Source organism: Rhincodon typus, chromosome 40 (assembly GCF_021869965.1).
Source record: "Rhincodon typus isolate 14 chromosome 40, sRhiTyp1.1, whole genome shotgun sequence".
Classification (NCBI taxonomy): domain Eukaryota; kingdom Metazoa; phylum Chordata; class Chondrichthyes; order Orectolobiformes; family Rhincodontidae; genus Rhincodon; species Rhincodon typus.
In genome coordinates this window covers 272,648-294,241 of record NC_063371.1, presented here as the reverse complement: position 1 = coordinate 294,241, position 21,594 = coordinate 272,648, and the positions used below count along the sequence as shown (strand labels likewise).

The window sequence follows — 21,594 nt, the reverse complement described above, 5'->3', positions numbered from 1 at the left end:
GTGAAAAAACAGAAGGCACAATTAATGTAACAACAGCTGGTTACCTTGGCAGCTGGTGACAGATGCTCTATTTGCCAAGAGAATATTAAAAATAATAATCTTGGCCACATGCGCTTCTCTAATATTTGTGAGACAAGGCAAATTCCACAGTGTCAAACATAATCTGATATTAGTTCATCACAAACATAATTCTGATCCAGATCCCTTTCACCTCATAGTGGTGTGTCAAGCAGACCATCAGCCATCTTGGATGCATCCTCTTGCACATAAGCTGCTGAGAAAAGAATCTTCATTTCAAGTCTATGAGTTCAGTGAATGGAAACAGATGCTGATTGCAGAAAAGAAAATGTTTCCCCTTTCAGGAGACAATGGTCTTTCATGAATGATAACTAAAGTTATACTCTTATAAGAGTTCTCAAAATTCAGATGCATTTTGAAACATGGTAAATTTCATAGAAAATCAGCCTCTGTCTTGCTCTTCAACTTTAAAGATATCTTAGGCCCTGGTGTTGGTCACCTCACATCATCTATTAATGTGCATTTGGGTGTGTCAGGATCCAGTGATTGGATGTGTCAATTTGGTGTAGTTCTCACCTGATAATTGTCTGTTGCATCCCCCAACAATCCTCCAAAGGTGATGGCATTGGTGATACAGCCCAAGTAGATGAAGAGAATGGTGGAAACAGACTGAATGTGGAATGCTTCATAGAAATCACTGGGCAACCAGGGAAGTTTCCTTTTGATATCTAGTATCAGCCCTCCACAAAACCTGCAAGCAGCAAGATAAACTTCAACTCAGGGAGTCACGTAGGCAGCAGCAGTTCATTTAGAGAACACCAAGCTGTGTTGGTCAGTATATATAAATATCTGATGTTCAAAATTTGTACCTTCAACTATTGTTTTCTGTGCCGTCATTGTATGCCCTGCTCTCTCTCTATGTTTCAAGCTTTAACTGATGGTTACAAACTTCTCCAAGTATCATCAGAACAGAGGGAGCTGTGAGTTGGAAATGGTGAGAGGTTGCAGGGCTTTGAGGTGCAGAGGGATCTGGATGTCCTTGTGCAAGAATTGCAAGGGGTAAGTGTGCTGGTAAAGCAAGTAATTAGGAAAGCTGACAGCATGCCATCATTTACTACAAGGGAATTGAATGCAAAAGTAGGGAGGCCATGTTTCAGTTATACAAGACACTGTTGAGTCCACATCTGGAGTACTTAGCATGTTTTAAGTCTTCCACTATAAGGAAGGATATAAACATATTAGAAGCAGGTCAGGGAAGGTTTAGCAGACTAATACCTGGAATGGGTAGGTTGTCTTTGGAGCAAAGTTTGGACAGTTTAGGCTTGTACTGGCTGGAGTTTAGAAGAGTAAGAGGCAACTCACTGAAACATGTCAGATCCTAAGGGGTTTTGAAGGGGTGAATTTAGAGAAGATGTTTAATCTTGTGGGAGAATCTAGACATAAGGGTCACGTTTAAATATAAATGATTGCCCATTTCAGTCTGGGATGAAAAGAATACTTTCTCACAGAAGGCTGTGAGTCTTCAGAACTAATCATCATTAAAAACTGATGGAATCAGAGATAAAACAGAAAGTATTGGAGGAACTCATCAGCTCTGGCAGCACTTGAGGTGAGTAAAATAGAGTTAACACTTTGGGTTTTTTAAGGCAGAAGTGGATAGCTTGGCAAGAGGTAAAAGGTTATCATGGGAGGTAGGTTTGTGTAATAACCAACTCAGCCATGATGTCATCGAGTGGCAGAGCCATCTCAATGGGCCATGCGTCCTACTCTACTCCTCCTAATTTGTATGTTCTTCCATTTCCAAAGGGGAATAGGTAGAAGTATTTTGATGCGGAACATTGTCTTTGCTCATATATTTTACATATATATAAATACATTACATGCTCAAAATTTGGAATTTTGAATGTCTGAGTTTTTTTCTAATTTATAAGTTTCTTGTCAGAGCTGGTAGTAGAACAAAGCTTAAGAATGGGTCAGGAACACTGGGCAGGAATGGGAGGGGCATTGGCTTGGCAGCGCTGGGACATTCACATTCTAGTCCATCACTCCTGATGCAATCCAGCTTCCACTCATTCAATACCATAAGCTGCTGTCATGTTTTCCTATAATTTCTCTTGTGAGGATTTTTAAAAGGACTCAGTAATGGTCACAGTAACTGCTGACAAAATGGCTTGATAATTCATAGCCTCCAAAAGGCTTCTCTTGTCCACAGTGGCCTAACCTATTGGAATCTCCAATAATCCAACATGCTGCCTCCAGTAACTACTCTGCTGTGCTCTCCAATTGAAATGTATACCTTCCTGTCCACATCAACTCTTCCCCAAGTTCATGAGGTGCTGGCATTTCTTCATCATCACTTCCTCCTCCACCTCCTGCTGAACCATTCATCTGCCCGGCCTCATTCAGAGAGTAAACAGATTTCCTGTTGTTGAGATGTGGGAAAGAGAGTTAAAAGCATAGTTTGATTTCTGTTTTAAGATGATCAAATCAGAAGTGGATGGACTGATTCTTTCTTGTCAAAGATGGCCAGAGAATGTATGACAATGGATCATTTATGAGAATTCATCTATTTGTCAGAGACTATTTGAAGATGGAAAGCAAAGATATCTCTATGAAGAAGCCCTACAAATGGGTGGAATTTTTAAAAATCATACCTTTTCTCAGCTGGTGTGACTTTCTTGGGTGGCTCGATCCTGATCTTGGGATCCCATTCACCGGGAGGCAGGACAATGACTTCATCAAGGAATTCATCAATGCCAGCAATCAAGTCATTTCTGTCTCTTGCTTTATAAGCCACATCACTGAAGAGCTGGATCCCAGAACAACAAAAGCGCAATGTAAATGATGGACACAATAATCCAGACACACAGTCAAATACAGATTTAGTCATTTGTATCAATACAAGAAGGACTATCAAGGTATGCTATTGGGAAGGAATATCAAATGCCAAGTTTCTTTTGGTACAACTGTAGTCTTTACTTTTTCTTGGAGAAACTTTGCTCTGACTAAAATTACATCAGAGAAACCCTTCAGTGGTGGGTGTGGAGAAATTTGACCAACTATTAACAAGAAACAAGAAGCTGAGTGCCAGCAGAAAAGAAAGCACAATGATGTACAATTCAGAAAGGCCTTTTACAGTTGAATAAATCTTTTCACTGGGGTCTTTACATTTTTTCAGCTCAGTAGTGAGAATTATGGTTCTGCCATAATAGATAACTGCCAACCATTTTCCTTTATAACTTCAGTGTATGATAGCATGAACTCTACTTTTTCTAACGGGATTAAACGTAATAACTCACATCATCGACCATCAGTGTCGCCATGGCTCTTCCTATTTCGCTATAAGATTTGCCTTTCCCTTGAGGACCCAAAAGAATAAAAATAAACCTGTTCAGGAAAGATATCAAAATATTAAAACTGTGAGTGTTAAAGTACCAATTCTTCTTTCTTCATTCCATATTAAATACATTTTTTTTAAAATTGCAGGAAAGTGGATTCATAATTTCAGTTGCATGCCAGCCGTAATGAATATATATCTAGCCTGACAGCACTTAATGTATCTCCGCAGAGAGCTAATTGTTTTTACAGTGCAGTTGACCTGTGGAGTGGTCTCAGATAGACTTAAAACACCAGCACTGCAGACCAACAATGGTCTGTTGTCAGCTATCCAACAGACCATTATCCTCTCAATGGAACACAAGTGATTACCCCTGTCAGCTGAAATACAGTCAGCATATAATATATATATAACTTCGGCAGACAGAATGGTTCAACTGAATGCTTCAAAACAGAAAGTTAACTTTGTTTCTGAAGTGTTCCTGGACAATAGCACACCCTTTCAATTGTGTTGTTTTTATACTGGACCCAACCACATTGATCTCTGGGTGCACCAGTACCTTGTTGGAACTGCCACTTCTGTCAGCCCACCCAACATCGTTGACTGCAAAAGACGGACAAAAGCTACGAATGGCTTATCCAGAAAGTCGACTTCACCCACAAGGATATTTGAAGCTTCAGAGTCGCGAGGTATTTTCTTTTTGAACTTGTTCTTGAGCTGCAATGAATCACAGGCATATGAGTCGGAAACTGAGGATAGTAGACTTCTACTGAACAGAAAGAGATAAAGGAGAGAAAGAATACTGGGGATCTCAATCGTCAACAATAAACTCAGTGTTTTCACACCTTTGGTTTCACTGACTGACCAACTACTCCCACAGTTTGCCAGTCCCAGTGTTCCAGGAAGGCGGATTATCAAACACATATTTCTGAGTTTCATTAGTATTTTCAGAATGTGTCAGACAGTTGAGGTGCTCAAGTTGTTGTGCAGAATGGTCACTGAAGAACACTTGTTTGAACAGATTTTCACAAAATAGTGGTGAACTGCCCAGTTCTACAAACAAGATGCATGAGACAGCATCCACGCAAACTCAACAGTTTAGGCTAGTTTCCCAAATCTCGTGTGCAGTGACACAAACACAGAGAATGCTGGAGAAAGTCAACACTATCTGTGGTGTTAGAAACAAATTTAAAGTTTCAAATCTGGTATGACTTTGTGTCAGGGGTTCAGAAACTTTCTGTGTTTATTTCAGATTTCCAGCATATTGCTTTTAATTGAGTGTTGCATAGAATGCTTCACATTGCACCATCAGTAATAATGGTCACCATAGTCCCAGATGACTGATCACTCTTGAGAAACAGATGAGTAATGGTGAGTTTAACCTGAGAGTCGCTATGCCTCAGGTGAGGGGTGAGTGGTGAGATTGAGAAGGCAGGACTTCAGCTCATGTGGGAATTGAAATTCTGCTTTTGACATCAGTCTGTATCATGAACCAGACATCTAGCCATTTGACTGACAACACACCCCCAACCCCACCCCCATCCCCACCATGCTGACTGAGACAAGTGAGCCAACCATTAGCAAATGATAGTGATTCTTCTGGCATTTGGTTACAACTACCTACATGACTCAAAAACAAAATTAAAATCCTGAGGAAAAGGCTTAACGATGAAGAGCCAGGGTTTGTTCAAGGACCAAGATTCCTCTTTATAAAATAATTTGCAGTAAAGGGCATTCTATGATTCCTAAATGAGGTTCAACTTTATTTTGCAAAAATAAATTGGGAAATCTTTGCGTTAAGCTCCCTACAGATGTTGGCCAATGCTGAACCCTCAATCGTTCATTAAGCCAACCAATATGTTGAGGTCTCTAAGCTGGGTGTGAGGTCAAGAATGTGAGTGCAGAACTAAGCTTTATCCTCGTGATTTCAATCAGTGGCAACCTGCTACTTCATAATCTTATTAACAATTCAAAATTGTGGCATATTTAATAAAACTGAAGTGAGATGAATCAAACTTGAATGTTATTTTTGACTATACTTCGATAACTTTTTTTCTAAGATACGAGCTTTGAAATTCACAGGAAGAAACGTTTATGGCCAGTGTGAATGTCAGGTAAGTTCAACATGGGTTTATTTAGTAATTTAAAAGAAGTCTTGAGTTGAATTACATTGAGTTATTGAAATTGTCTGTTCTTCCTGCCAGTCAATATCAGTGCTTTCACGTCTATATTTTATAAAATAGCTGTGCTTCTTTTAAAGGAAGCATTCTGTTCTTCTAAAACCTGGGATCATCTGTTTTACAGCAAATCAGACAGCACTAGATTTGATTCTCATATTGTACTGAGTTAACTGCTCATTACTCATCTGTTTCTCAAGAGTGACCAGTCATCTGGGACTATGGTGCCAGGAAACAGAAGAATGAACCATTACTCTCACTGCTGTCCGATGATGTGTGGATGTAGGATTACCTGTGAGCTCTCTGCCTCAGCTCACAAATGAGGAATAATCATCTGAAGCAGCCTTTGAAGCATTCATCTCCCAGCAAAAGTGAGTGTGTTGGAAAAAGTCTTCACCTCAGTGTTTTGTGTTCAATTATTTTTCTTTTATTGTGTACAAATATTGCTGTTATGTTTGTGTTTTTGAACACTGCCTTCAGCCCAAGGAACGTTTGGAGTCCAGTAGCAGGACTCCACTTACTGTCAGGTTCCCTGATGTTCAAGCAGACAGAGTGAGGTTAGTGCATTTAAGGTTCAAAAAAGAAATTAACCAAATAAGGCGTTCACCATATCAATTATTCAAGACTAACTTCTGTGGTATACTCTGTGTAGATTGGAGGAGAATATGACCTGATTTGAAAGTTTACAAGTTTAATATTAAAACTGAGTCTTTCGAAACTAACCTGTCCAGTCTGAACTTTCACATATGACATACTCCAAGTGACCACTCCTGCCATCTAAGAGATGGTACAGAGGTATCAGCTTTCTTGAGAGAAGCTCTTGGTTCATTATTGACCGCACAACATGTTCCCTCCCATATAATGAACAACAATAGGAATGGCTTTTTAAAATTCCTTAAGTCATTCTCTACATTCGTGGGAATTACTCCAATATCATATTCATAAGGACCTGAGAACAATGTTGGGCTAGTTTGATCTGTAAAATGGGTCAGAGTGAAACTTTCCACTTTTTGTCCTCTAGTTAACCTGGATTTCTAATGTGTTTTGTTGCCTCTCTCATGCGGCCAAAATAACTGGAATAAACCATTCAGCTGCTTGAGCATGTTCGGCCCTTTAGTTATATCCTGGCTGATCTGTATTAGGAGATTACATTCTTCAGGCATCCATGTAAATTGTAAGGTTCAAGACATTACAAGTACATAGGATAGACTGAATGGGAACAGAAGCCGGTTATTGACCAGTTTAAAATAAAATCTAGGTATTGACAATCATTACAACACAAGTCCACACAAAAATAAAATCTAAATATGAATCTACTGCAGTACAGTCCATGACCTACAAGACACAAGTCAGGAGTGTGATGGAATACTCCCCACTTGGCTGGATGGGTGCAGCTCCAACGATATTCAAGAAACTAGACATCATCCAGGACAAAACAGCCCACTTGACTGGTACACTATCCTTTTCAACTGGAAACTGAGAGGGAGTGGTAATGTCGGTGGATCAGTAATCCAAAATTCTATCTTAAAGCCATAAGGAGGGGGATTCAAATCCAACCAGGGCACCCAGTGGAATTTGAATTCAGTTCATAAAATCTAGAATTCAAAGTTAGTCTCAGTTATAGTGACCATGAGAACATCGATTGTCATAAAAATCCATCTTGTTCACTTATCCAATCACACTTACAATGGAATGTAGTTGACTCTTTGGAATGTAATTGACTCTTAACCATTTTCTGAAATTGTCTGGAAAGCCCCACAGTTTGACAGTAATTAGGAATTGGCAACAATACCCTTCAGCAACACTCATATCCCATTCAACAGAATAAAGAAACAAAATAATTCACCACCTTCAACATTCACTCCAACCACCACCAAAATCACAATGACAACACAGTGTCCTATTTACAAGCTGCAACTGGCTAAGGCTCCTTTGACAGCACCTTCAAAACCAGTGACTTCTCCCAGCTTGGAGGAGCAGATGGGAACACCATGGATCACACCCTGACTTGGTACTAGACTGCTATTCCTCAGTGTCGCTAGATCAACCTCCTGGAACTCCCTCCCTAAGAGCACTGTGGGTCTGTCTATATTCCAAGAACTGCTGTGGTTTCAAGAAAGCAGCTCACTACCACCTTCCCAAGAGCAATTACAGATAGGCAATAAATTCTGGCCTCAGCAGCAATGCCCCAGTCCTGTGAAAGAATTGAAAAAAAAATCTGAGTGAATGATCAAACCAGCAGAGATTGCTGTGAGCATTTTATGGGACTTCTGTTGTTGATGCATCATTTTCACTGCTGAATTACTCAGAAGTCTTGAGGGCCCAATCCAGAAAACACACTGCACATGAATTCCTCAGACGTCGGGAGATGTGGAAACCTCATTGATGGTATAATTTGTTGCTTGTTTAACAAGTAAACCACTACATCAACATTGCAAATTCCATTACCACATGCTGTGTTCATGATCCATTTATCCAGTTGCTAACCAATAGCAGTAGGACAGAAAGGGCATTGCTGTCATTAATTTGAAGGTCACACACACTGACTTCACGCAGGGCTCATGAAATACTTTTCAAGAGAAGCAATTCAAGTTAATTTTTCTGTGGTTCTCTTCATAATAAGGGGACCTGAGGCCACCTATGGTTGTTCTGGCTGTACCTTGGCAAATACAGCAGCCTGAAATCTTTGCCCCCAGGAGAGTGGATGGCCTCACTAATACATATCTTCTGTTAGGAAAAATGAGCTAACATAATGATAGAAGTGTTACTGGTTTAACTCCAAATTTGTGATCTGTATTAGGAGATTACATGACTTCAGGTGTCCATGAAAATTGTGAGGTTCATGGAATAAATTCATGATGATGACTTATATCCATTGTCCTTCAGTTGAGACTTACCTGATCTGTGCTGGGAGTATCTGCAATGTCATTCATGCTTCTGCTTTGAGCACGACCTGCAGTGTGGAAAAAGAATACAAAATCCGGTCATGTGATTTGGAATGCATGTGGTTGTCTCTTAACAGAAATAGAAAGGGTTGAGAAGATAGTGAAAGGAATGAGTCGGCAATTCAGAACTGAAGGAAATCCTTCAATTTCTTGGCGAGTACTTTGTCTGGGCATTAGCCAAGGAAAGGTTGCATGCACGTAGGCTACATGCAGCGCCTTCATCTTAGTTAGCTGGTCACTGGTTAACTTCCATAGGTGACTTACGTAGCCATCCATAACTGGCAGCCTGCCTCAGTCCCAAGTCTTCAGTAGAGCGGTAAAAGTTTGTCCCAATACCAGGGATTCGGTTGGGACTGCGAGCTGTAGGTAATGTGGTAATTCGAACAGTTAGTAAGGAAAGAAACAAAAGATATAAAATTAGGAAGGGAATAATTGCATGAAAGAATCATGGCAACAAAACCAGATTGTCTCCTCATTAGTTCTTATAGAACATTGGGATATATTTCACCCTTAAGCTGTCAGTGCCAGCATCCTAAAAATACAGAATGCATAATAAGCTGCTGCCTTAACCTTTGGCCACATACAAGACAGTCTCCATTTTGTGCACCGGCCTCACTTTTTTATTTCAGCCAAGCTGCGGATTCTCCAAGGCTAGAAAACTCATACCAGCTGAGATTGAAAATCGAGTCCTTCTCAAACTCCCATCTGGCAGATAGTATTCACATAAAAGGAACTCTCACCTGTCATTGCCATTCATGTATGTTGCTGCATCATATGGAGCACTGATGTGATATAACAACAACGACTTGCTTTGATGCTGTACCTTTTCACATAACAACATGTGCAAGCTTTTTCCAAGGTGTTTCCTTCAAATTTTACATTGCATAAGGAAATATAAGGCAAGTGACCAGAAGTTTGGTCAAAGCAATAGGTTTTTTCAAGAAAAGAGAGGGAGGTAGAGACATGGAAGTGTTTATTTCAGAGCTTCAGGCCTAGGCAGTTGAAGACATCTCCACCAGTGGTGGAGCAAAGAAAATTGGGGATGTGCAAGATGGCAGAATAAGAGAGGTGTGGAAATCATACATTTGTGAAATGTAACATCGTCTTTATAGGATGTCAAACCACACATTTGTAAATGACGGTGTGTGTTTGAGCTACTCCTTTCTGAGCTACGCACATTATCCCACATGTCAAAATGAAAGTTAGAAAGCAACAAGTTTCACCACTATTCCTGTTCTCAAGTAGGCTGCTTTTAAATAAGGGAGATTGAGGCCAAGATTATCATACCTCAAGTGTCTTTTCCCAGTAATCCCTCCCAATGCCATCCTTCTGCCCAGTGCTTCCCAATGACTGTTCAGACAAATGTTAGGAAATCAGGAGCAGAGGCAAATGCATTCTGTTCCCTGGCATAGTTTAGTAGAGTTTCATAATGTTCTACTGCCCTGTTAGTCAGAATTCTTTGTACTTTCCATGTGTCAGAGCGACGATATTTATGGAAACAGCATAAAGTTGCTCACCAGATTGACCAACCCTTATTCAGTATGAACACATGACAAATAGCCAGTTTGTATCTGTACCCTTTCCAGGTCAAACCCACTTTATGTGCTGATATCAGTAGAGTAGGGACTGGAAATCTGAAGCTCTTTCCCAAGCAGTTGCAGATGCTGAGTCAATCGAAATATTCAAGACTGAGTTAATTAGGTTTCTCTCAAAGCAGGGTATCAAGCATAAAGGCTCATAAATGCAGTTGAGGCACAGATTATCCATGACTTAAATTAACAGGGCAACAGGATTGAGGGGTTGACCGGTCTAGTCCTATTCCTGTTGGTGCAGCCCCTTCTCCTTAAGTTTACTGTATTTTGGTCAAGCATTGAACTGACAATGAGAAACATCTTCAGTCCAGTGTATTCAGAAATGATCTTAAATTACAGTGAGTATAAGTTAGTCACAGAAAGTCTTAGAATATTCAGAAATTGACTAACATTAAAACTGCATACAAGAAAGGTGTTAGGTAACATTGCCTGTAAAAATAATTCATAAAAAACACAATCTGAATCGCAGAATCCCTACAGTGCAGAATGATACCATTTGGTCCATCAGGTTCCCACTGAAGCTCTGAAGAGCATCCCACCCAGACCCAGCCCTTCCCTATAACCCCACATTCACCATGGCTAACCCACCCAGCCTGCACATCCCTAGATGCTACAGAGCAATTTAACAATGGCCAATCTACCCAAACTGCACATTTAATGCAAATTGCTAAAATTAGGGCATCGGTTTTCAGCGAGGCAACGTGGTAACAAATTAGAAGGAAGTGAGCTGATGTTGAAACCTGAATTAATGCAGATTGTTTCGGTAAACAGTAATTTTCTCCAGCAACAGTCAGAATGATGCTCATAAGCGTGACAGTGTTGCCAAGTGGGAATTACCCCAAATGTAAATATTATTCATCACAGAGAAATAAAAAGACAGAAAAAATCCATCCGAATTATTTGTTTCTTATTCAGGAGCTGCCATTAATGATTTCATGCAGTTGTCTGGGCAGTTCGCCTTACCTGACGATGCTGTTGATGATTTCCCAATGTCAACCAGAGAGCGATGGATGGGTTTCTTGGTTTGGTGACGATGTTTTCTCAGGAGGATGTATGATATCTGTTCTCGGACCTCTGCTTTAATAAGTCCATCTTCTATTTGCTTGTCAATGATATCATCTGTAATCATAAACAGATTAGTCATTTTGTCACAGTGGCTGGGCGTTAATGGGCTTATTGGTTTTTTCTCTTACCCTTCCTGTAAAAAGAAAACAGTAACTTTTCAAGTTTTCTATGACCCCTCTATTCACAGGTGGGGAACAATGTGTGCAAAGTTACATCCTTCTACCCCTCCGTAACTTTTCATTTTCCTATAAGCTCAGAAGATAGATATAGTTCTAGGTGTTTCAGTCCACGTGATATTTTCACCCCACAATGCTAAACCTGCCATTATGAAGTGCACTGGTCCTAACAAGCCTTCCTGGCAACATGCCTCAACTGTTAGTATGTTCCTGGCATCAGTCCTAATTTTGAGTCTCAAAGCCTCCCACTTCTTATCCTGTGGTATCTGAAAGTAATGTGTTGAGCTTAGTTTCTCTATCCTGTTCATTATTTCTGAAACTGTTAGAAGAAACCATCTGCAGCATCTGTTTGAATGCAGAAGAGCTCCAGCTTACCCAAATCTTCTCAGAATGCCAATTAGGCAGCCTCTGTGTATGACGAATGTTATTTTTAATATAATTAACAGTCATGTTGGTTTTGGAGTGTTGATCAGCGAGAGAAGCTCGAAGGCTTTCTGCATTATTGTCATTCAATTGGAAACTGTTTCACACACATTATGCTCCAGGTCATGTGCACTGACTTACTTGGTTTGAACTATTTTTAACCACTTCACAGCAGACGACAAGAAAACAGTGTTTTACCTATGATCTGTGGCAATGAGTATCCATCCAAATCTAACAGTACAGTCTCTGTCTGGAGACATGTCCGCAGCTCAAACAGACTGTGCAGAGATAACGTAGACACATGGGGCTTACTCCATCTCTCGCCTCCTTCCTCTACTTTCTCTTCAAATTTTACCCATCTTGAAAGGGAGAGTGAAAAAGATTTAGCACATGCATTTCAAACAGGTTTTTTTAAAATGCATATTTAAAAATAGGAATTCAGTTCCTGTCCTCAACATTATGTACATTAGAGGTATGGTAAGCAGATCCAGCATTGATCTATTTAATCACCTCAGGACCCGCAGTTCTGGAGGGAAAGAAACTCATTCTCAATCTTAAGAAGAGCGACCTAAACCCTAGCATAACTGCAACAACAAAGTTTACATGAAAGCTAAGAGCTGCCAATGCTGGAAATGGGAATGCAATTGAGAGTATGCCGGAAATAGTCAGCAGGCTAACTCAACTCCTTACTCATGCACAGCGGGCATCCCAGAGCATTAGGCTACATTTGTTGGGCTCTAATGTACCCCAGTAGTAGGGCAATGGTAAAGTACTGGGAACAACACAAGCAAGAACAAGCCTCCAAACCATTGGATCAACCCACTGGTTCAACTGAGCAAGTAGCATTGATAATATGGGCACACGAAGTGCTAGAAATACCCCACGTCATGTCAGTGAACTTTTCCGATCAATGACGCTTCATCAGAGTTTCGATGAAGTTAACCATTTGGCTGTTTAGGTCCATATTCTTCCAAAGACTTTGTGCAGGCATTCTTCACTTAACTTCCATGGAATTTCTTGTAACTTATACAAATACGAAAAGGAAGACTTGCGGCAGTGAAAGATATCTCAACTGGTTCCAGTGAAAATGGCCACACATACAATGCTGGCAGCACTGAGATCAGAAATTATACCACCAATATACTGAATCAGAGAGAAGAACAGAGGTGCTGGAGAAACTCAGCAGGTATGTTTCTATCTCGGAGTTTTGGCATCTGTAGTATTGTGCTTTTGCTGAATCAGAGGATGGCATCTGGCTGAAAAGGGACATCTACTGCCCATCTTGCTCAAGACGTGTTGGCAGCAGGAATATGATCACATGGAATTGAACAAACACTACTGGAGTGTTTAAGAAGCACAGACACTGCCTGAACAACTCTGGAGATCCAATCCTCCTGGAATCACCACTCTCCCATCATTCTTTTCAAATGCATCTTTCTACTCTACTCTCTACTCTAGGTGACTACATCAGGTCCATCCAGAACAGTTTACCAATTGTCTACCAAAGCTCCAGGCAAAACTCAAAATCAAGCTTGAAGAAACCACATTTTAATTATAACACAGTTTCTGGTTTCCTTGGTGCAGACTGATCATCTTGTAGCTTTTGAAAATTCATGGGTATGAGAGCAAATTATAATTAGGTTGGGCATAAAGGCTCCTTTCAGAAGAGCAAATCTGTTAATCCTAAGGTCTACATTATGATTTCACTCATGTTGTAGATTCCAGGTATTTATTGACTTCAAAGAGTTGTGTTTGGAAAGTGTATTTCAATAAACAAATCATGGAGTTTCCTATATTGCAATTTAGTCTCAGTTTAGTTTGCAGACAAGCCTGGAGTACTACAATGTTTGGGTTCAAAACAGCAGGCAATACTGTCAAAAGATGCTGCAGTGAATGTTGAAACAACAGTCATGACATAGTGCATCATCGTATTGCAAGTGTGAGAACAGTGTTGGTTACTCATCCGTACTGGAGGGGATTGTCTCCAAGTCACCACGAAAGCTCTATGCCTGGTTATTGCCAGACTCCATCCATGCTTCTTGAGATTGATTGCTTTTTGGCAGACTTCCCACTGCCTCAGGCCATTCATTGTGCCTCTGTAAGCTGCTTCAGTCACGTCCTTATCAATGTCCTGTGCAGAGGGACTTGTGTGTGAGCCTACCCTTCGGCGAGCTGGCACTAGTGCTATTCTTGCCTCCTGCCCTGGCTGCTGCCCACTTGTGCTCAGTGTCTCACTATGAGCAGACCCCACCTCGACTCTAGCCTTTCAGTATCTGAGCTGGAGGCTGCAACTGTCAAACAAGCGATGGGTTTTTCTTATGTTCCTCCACTACCTGATCAGTTTGCATCTCTTGGGCATCTGAAACGAAACGACACAAGGATAAGGTTGAGGTGTAGGATGGTGTGGGGAGGAAGAGGTCTGAGTGTACAGCAGACATTGTATTGTGGGTGCTAAGTGGAGCGTACATATCAGAACTAGGTTCGAAGAGACTGTAATCTTTGACAGTTTCATTCTGGCTGCTGACCAGAGTCTCAACACCGGCCACTGTAAAATGCGCAACACCATCTCCTCAATGGAGTTTAGAATATGCCGGCATACTTCTCCCGTCCAGTTAGTTCTAATTGCCCACCACCATTTCCTGCAAGAAAGGGCCACGTGTCTCAGTGAGTGTTTTACAATGCGGTTTCGCTGATGTAGCTGTCATGTTTGGATAGCAGGAAGTGTGCACAAGCTGTGCGATGTGAGTTGTAAAGCATGCAGTAATACTAAGTGAGTGAAGGTGAGGTGAAACTACAAAGGTGAGTTATGAGTGCTGACTGGTGGATATTGTTTGTCAGTGTATAATGGCAGTGCGATGAATTGAGTGGAACTTGTGTCTGGTGGTGTTATGGTCATATATGCTCTACCTGAAGACAGATTCTTGGGTCATTTTCTGCTGGTGGTTCCTCCTAAACTGTTCTCTTGGCTGTTTTTGTTGATGGTGATTTGTTACTGCCTTTCATTCTCAGAGGCAGGAGTCAAGTCTACATCAGTTGAAACAAACATCTAACCCACGCTGCTGGTGTTATTCTGAACCACAGTTTTGCAGCCAACTGAAATTCCCACCCCACTCCAATCAGTGCAGTTTGTAGGCTGTGGAATTTGAAGATGTATCTTCCCCCACTTGGATGAGATCGCTGAACTTCATGCAGCGAAGTATCCTAGTCCCCAATTGAGTTTAGAAGTTATTGGCTCTCTCAGGAAGACCAATTTGCTTCATGTCAATGGGTAACATCTCTCCTCCTTTCCAGATCCACCTCTGGGGCTTTGAGTGCAGTGTCTGAAAACCTCAAAGCATGCACTCTTCAATGTTGTGCCATTCTTCACTGTTTTCTGCATTGAACTGACTTTATGTACAATTGACAGCAGCTGCTTGAGCCTCAGTGAAACTCCCTTTAAAGAGATACAGGCAAGTTTTGAACAGTGCAAGCCAGCTTTAAGTGGAGTGAGGAAGTTACGATTTTGAGCCCCCTGCTGATTTATCCAGCCAATGAACAGGCCGGTTAGCAATAGCTGCACACAGCAATCATTCAAATGAGCAGGCAGTGTGAAGTTGGCATGCTGCCTGCATGACAATGAATGGGCACAGGCTAATCGTACATTGCAACCCCCTTGCCTGCTTTCAGCAAGCTCTCCAATTTGGCATTTCTCCTCTGCCTCCTCCCCCCTAAACCCCCCCAATCAGGTGCTGTTTCTTCCTTTGTAAAGATAGATTGGATCTTCATTACCATGGCAATGATTTACACAAGGAAGCTAAACAGCTACTGACGTTTCGAATTTGTGTGCTGAATGTTGGTTTCAATAGTCTGAGCAACTGTCATGCCACTCTTGAGTTACATTCCCAGCAAAAATAACTGAGAGGGATTGCCTGATGAGAAAGCAGACAGCTTTTCATTTTCTTTAGTTCTACTGCACAGTCTTAGCTGACTTCCGGACAATTTAGAGAACTGGTTCTGATCATAGACTTGTGTGATATTGATCTTTTGTGTTTCTTATTTTGTATGGTTCCTATATACTTCAAACACAGTGATAGCAACCCAGCAAATCACTGCTTGCCTGTTTGCACAGCAACTGCATCTTCATAATGGCCGCTGATTAAAATTACAAAGTCGTAGAATGACATAAGAGAAGTTAATTCAATAGAAGTAAAACTCATTGGACTTTCATTGCTCACCTGGCAGATTCCTTCCATTCTAACTCAACTCCATCATACTGCAGAGTATCCATCTCTGTGAAAAGTGTTGGAGTTGGGCCATCATCGTCTTCTCCCAGAATGTATCTCAGCCTCTCGGCAGCAGGGGACACTGCATACAAGAGAGGTGCAGCAAAACACATTAGAGTAAGGTCCTGTCTGACCGAAGCTGTCAAGTATTTATGGGGAGCAGGGTGTTCCAGCAAGAAACCACTATCTAGATGTATCTTTGAACATGAAGTTGCTGTTGGCTCTTTTATTGGCCTCTGGTCACTGAACTCTTTCTTATTCTAGTCAAGTGGGGATCAAATATTCAATGAGGAAAACACAAACATAGGAAATAGGAGCAGAAGTAGGTCATTCAGCTGCTCGAGGCTGTTCAACCATGCTGATATCTATCTCAATGCCGTTTTATCACACTATCCCTTGACATCTTTAGCATCAGGAAATGCCTGGGGCCTTCCATCCACTCCAAAAACAGGGAAGCTCTCTTTAGAATAGAATGGTTAAGCATAAAATGGGACCATTCAGCCCACTGTGTCTGTGCTGGCTCTCTGAAAAAGCAACATAGCTTGTCATATGACTTCATCTCTGCATAACAGTATTTATGTTCTATCTTCAGGTTCTTGTCGAATTTTTTTTCAACACTCTGGAACCATCCAATGCTCTAAGTAGTTGCTGCATTTACGTACTTTCTCATGGAGGTGTTCTTTATGCGCCACTGAAAACGTAGATTGAAAGTGTTACTGTCAGGATCATTCATTGAAAACAGATATCCCTAAACACCAATGTCATAAAGAGTAAACAGAACAGTGGACATAACCACTGTAGATCACAGTGAAATTTGACATTCTACCTGTTTACAGGTAACAAACACTTTTAATGCCTATGCTGCCGTAACTGTTACTCTGAGTTGTAAATTAATGTTTCACTGTACACTGTCAATTGCAATTTTGCAACCACTTTGTCTCTGTCAGGCTGACACCAAGAAAAGGTCAAGCCTGAGCAAGCAGAGCAATAAAGTGACAATAGCATTGTATGAAAGAGAAGCCACATCTTCACAGGCTGTTTTTTCTGGAATTAAAACCAGTCCAGCACAACATCCTGCACTGACTCTGTGCCTCTGAGGATGCTGTCCTCTGAGGCAGGAGTGAACCAAGTTTCTAACCTGTAAACTGGTCCACAGTTCAAAGTTGCTTCTCAGTGCCACCTGAAGGATAACCTCCATCAAATACCCAAAATTACCTTTGTCCTTTCTTAGTTTTCTGGTGTTGTGATACCAATACTTTCTTCCTTTCGCATATTCTGAGAAACCAGGATGTCTCTACATGTACATGAGCAGTATTTGTTCTCCTCACTGCGTTTCTAAATCATTTTTGACACTGCAGTCACCTGTAAGGGGTAAAACTACTCAATCTGAACAATCCAAGTCCATTACTTGGCATTCTGATTTACTGACAAGAATGACCAAGTAGGGGCTTGCTACCAATCTTTCAGAATATGAACATATGAATTAAAAGCAGGGTTAGGCCATTTGGTCCCTTGATCCTGTTCTGCTGTTTGATGAGTTCGTGTCTGATCTGATTGCGGCAGATTCTATAAGGCATTAACTTTTCCAACAAGCTTAATCACACTTTGAATTCCATAACTTAATGATGAGACAGATGAATAGAAATAAAAGGAAACCAATACTGCACCGCGGATTGCACTATTTCATGAGGTGTCCTGCATCATGCGCCAACGATCTACAGATTGATTTGTGCTCAGTCACATGAAGACCCCTGGCAGAAACCCACCACCACCCTGAGTCAATGCCATCCTCAAATCAAGAGACAACCATTGACATTGATTCTACCATTTGTATTGTTTAGGGCATATGCCATTTTCAAAGGCAACCTTTCCTTTATGGAAATTGGCTGGTTATTTCACCTGAATCATTCACCATTACAGACATCAAAGAATCCCTACAGTGTAGAAACAGGCCATTCATCCCAGCAAGTCCACACTGACCCTCTGAAGAGCATCCCACTCAGACCCATCCCACTCAGACCCATTTCCCACGGTTAATGCACCTAATCTACACATCTCTGAACGCTATGGGCAATTTAGGATAGCCAATCCATCTAACTTGCACGTCTTTGGACTGTGGGAGGAAACAAGAGCACCCAGCAGAAACCCACGCAGACATGGGGAGAATGTGTAAGCTCCACACAGACAGGTGCGCTAGGGTGGAATTGAACCCGGGTTCCTGGTGTTGTGAGGCAGCAGCGCTAACCACTGCACCACCGTGCCACCACGTGTTTTGTGTGATGTTAATTTGAAATGAGGTACATTTTCACCCTCATCCAAATTAGGAATGAAACTGGTGAATAACAATTGTCCCAGAAGTGGTACCATGTTATGATCAAGCTTCATTCAAATCGACCTCCTTGACATAGCCCTTTGTTCATATGAATTCTTATCGAGCCAGATATGTGTCCTACAATCCTCTAAATTCTAATTTTTGGTAAGCTTTATGAAAGGTCAATTTTTGGAACTCAAGGTAAGTGACATCGACAAGAATGCCAAAATCCACAATTTCGAATGTTTCCTTAAATAATTCAATTCAGTCAGTGAGGTGGGACTTATGCTCCTTGAAGTAATGCAGCGAAGCATAAACAACTGTCCAACTTTTCAAGTGATCAGAAATCACACGTCATGCTTACCCAGTGTCAGACTGATAATTGCCAGGGTCTGATTTCTTCCCCTTCTTAAATTACAGAACCGCATGAACCTTCTTCCAATCTGATGGGAGCTAACCCATATTTTGACAAGTTCTTGGTTACATGAGTCAGTGGTTTCGATATTCCTGCAGCACTCTGTTTTTGGATCAGGTTCATTTTATCCCAATCTCAATCTTCAGTTTCTGAGGTTACCCCAATTAAAGTCACTTTAGCTCTCAACTTCATCTGTACTAGAGCTATACCGTCACCTTTAGAAGTGAAAACTGATGTAAAGCACCTGGTTCACTCAGTACTCATTTATCTGGCCTCATACCTAAGTTGACCTAATAAATCCCTCAAAGAAACAATGCTGCCTTTGATCGATTCCTGACTTTGACAGAACTGGAAAATAGTTCACCATACAATAGTTCTCCACTATAATTTGTAACATTGCTAATCCTGGCCTTCATTGTCCTGAATTGCTTTTTGTACTTCTCTCTGCTTTCTTAGCACCTGCTGGGGAACCTATTTCCACTCCACTTAGGTTCAAAGGCACCATTTAACTCCATTGCTTCAGTTTTCTCTTAGTTTACCAGCATGTGCGTGCTTCTACTCATAGAAGTTAATCCTATTAAATAGAGTTTTATTTCCATTAACCATCCTTTTGCTACTCAGCATGAATCAAATAAAGCTTTGGCTTTGTCCCTGAAAATAAATGTCTCGGACATTTGCATTGCTGTCATGTCTTCATTCTCATGATTTACCTATCATTTCCAAGACTGCTGGTTCTTCTGAACTGCAAGTGAAACTTTCTGACTAAAAAGCAATTGTAACTAATTCTTCCGGGCAGGAATTCCAGTTCCTATGGTTACAAGCCAATCCTACGATGTTGTCTTCTCGTAAAACGCTCTTAAAGTGGTGATGGAAGGCAAGTTGAATTCTGGCTGTTGCACAAGTTTGAATTCTTCGACTGGTTTGCAAATTAACTATCTGCAAACTCTCATGTGATTTCCATTCCTTTCCAATGTAACCTCTCAGTGACTTTCTGACAGTAATGCAACAACTGATCGAAGACAATTATCAACACTTTGTACCCACCTTCAGTAAAAACCTTGGGACGAGGGTGTTAAATCGGTCAGCTATCTGCAGCCCCTCGAAGTACAATTCAGCCGTACTTTGTTTCTGATGAGCTGAAGCTTCATTCAGCCTTAATCATTTTCTGCTGACCTTCTCTCCTCCCCCTCAGTGACTCATTGTGAGGTGCACCTCCACAGACACTGGCAGCCTTATGCTTCCTTTGTTGAAGTGCCAATCATGATGTGACAATGTGTGTCAGGAGACTTCAACCATTGGAAGGCATCACAGCTGAACTTGAACTTGATACGTGCACACACACACACACAGTCACATGTACACACAGACATACTCACAATTGCATAATAGCAATCATCGTGCATTGATTGACCTGTACTATGGTCCATGGTGATTTGAGGTCCTGTCTTGATTGCTGGCCTACATACATTCATCGAATGATTACTGTAATCTGCCTTTGTATCCACAGCCAGGAAATTGCGCTGGGGGCAGTTACTTTCCCGCTTTACATGGCATAAGAGAAGCAGAGTCACAGTAACCCGCTCTTGTGCTGCTTCTTCCATCTGATTGGAAGGTTTCATGGTTAGTTTGTATGTTGGCTTCTTGCTGTCTTCGCTAAGCAAAAAATGGGGGTATCCACCAAATTATTCCAGTGCAAAAAATCACGGCCTTTGTTTGAAAGTAGCAAGGCTATCAAATTCTAGAAGACTTAAAAAGTAATGTTTGTCCACTTAAATCTCAATTGCATCCAAATTCATGGAGAGAAAACAGCATCAGTGTCGACAAACTGGCACACACCCCCCTCTATAAAGATGCAAAGTAGAAACCACTCTTTGTGTATTTGTAAAGCCAACTATTGTGAAGTAGATTTTGAGAAAACAAGAGCAAAGACCAATACTTTTGTCATGACCCAGTTATATTCCGTCCTTGAATGAAGCAATGTTACTGTAGTCTACAAAGTGTTAAAAGTGAAACAAAATGAATTGCATCAGTTCTCTCGTGGCTACAAGACAAACACGCCAATCCTGGCCTCAAAAAAAGCAACTGACAAATCAACAACAAAAACCATGGTTTCGACCCTACCTGGTTCACTCTCACTCATTTTGTCACACACATTAAAAGCAGGCCTGTCTGTGCTCGGGGTAACTTGCTGCAGCCTTACAGAGTGTGTCAAAGCCTGTTACACAGAGCTGCTTGCCCTGGAGATTAAATGGAATAGCACGCCCTTTGCTGAGTTGAGTCCTATTGATGATTATGCCAAACCCAGTAGAGCTTACCCATTTCAATTCTGAGAAAGCGTTGACCTTAACTATTCCCGAACCTTTTCTAAAAAGCTCCCCTGTGCATCAATAAAAATAGCCCCCAATAAACAGATAATTTCTTGCATTAAAATGGCCCCCTTACCTTTTTCCAAGCTTTTCACTTTTTTTTAAAGCCTGAAGCTGAAGTTTTGTAAATGGTGAATGTTTCTTTCTCTCTGCCCATTATTACTGTCCTTTCAGTATGGATCTAAGGCAATCAATGTATACTTACATCTCCCAGTTCCAGCACCTTAAGGGAGAATTTATAAGATATTTTTCATTCACTTGAGAAGGATGGGAATTGTCAACCTTCTCCCTCCTCTCCCTTCAAAATAAAACCAGGTTAATGTTTTGAAGGGTAGTGCAGCTTTATATTTATTTCAATCATTCCACTCTCTCTTCAATGATAGCAGAAGTCGCCAGGTTTCTGTGGAAAGTTCAGCAATCTAGGACACGTCAGATATCTGACAGGAGAGGAACAAAGAATGGGAGGGAGTAACTTATTCTGGGAATCAAAAGCACAGACCTTGAGTG

At 41.1% G+C, this 21,594-nt stretch overlaps 1 protein-coding gene across 1 annotated transcript in view; it reads right to left on the bottom strand.

Annotated features, from left to right (window-relative positions):
• The window catches only part of LOC109927967 (electrogenic sodium bicarbonate cotransporter 4-like), a 51,503-nt gene extending 35,429 nt beyond the window's left edge, over positions 1–16,074 (bottom strand). The window contains exons 1-10 of the mRNA XM_048618483.1: positions 15,948–16,074; positions 11,932–12,092; positions 11,033–11,188; positions 8,742–8,837; positions 8,430–8,485; positions 3,915–4,072; positions 3,318–3,405; positions 2,673–2,827; positions 2,315–2,440; positions 595–769 (exon numbers count right to left, since the gene is read on the bottom strand). Coding sequence (XP_048474440.1) covers positions 595–769; positions 2,315–2,440; positions 2,673–2,827; positions 3,318–3,405; positions 3,915–4,072; positions 8,430–8,485; positions 8,742–8,837; positions 11,033–11,188; positions 11,932–12,092; positions 15,948–16,000 — 1,224 coding nt within the window. The 5' untranslated portion in view covers positions 16,001–16,074. The remainder of the gene's footprint in view (positions 1–594; positions 770–2,314; positions 2,441–2,672; positions 2,828–3,317; positions 3,406–3,914; positions 4,073–8,429; positions 8,486–8,741; positions 8,838–11,032; positions 11,189–11,931; positions 12,093–15,947) is intronic.
• Positions 16,075–21,594: the final 5,520 nt, after the last annotated feature.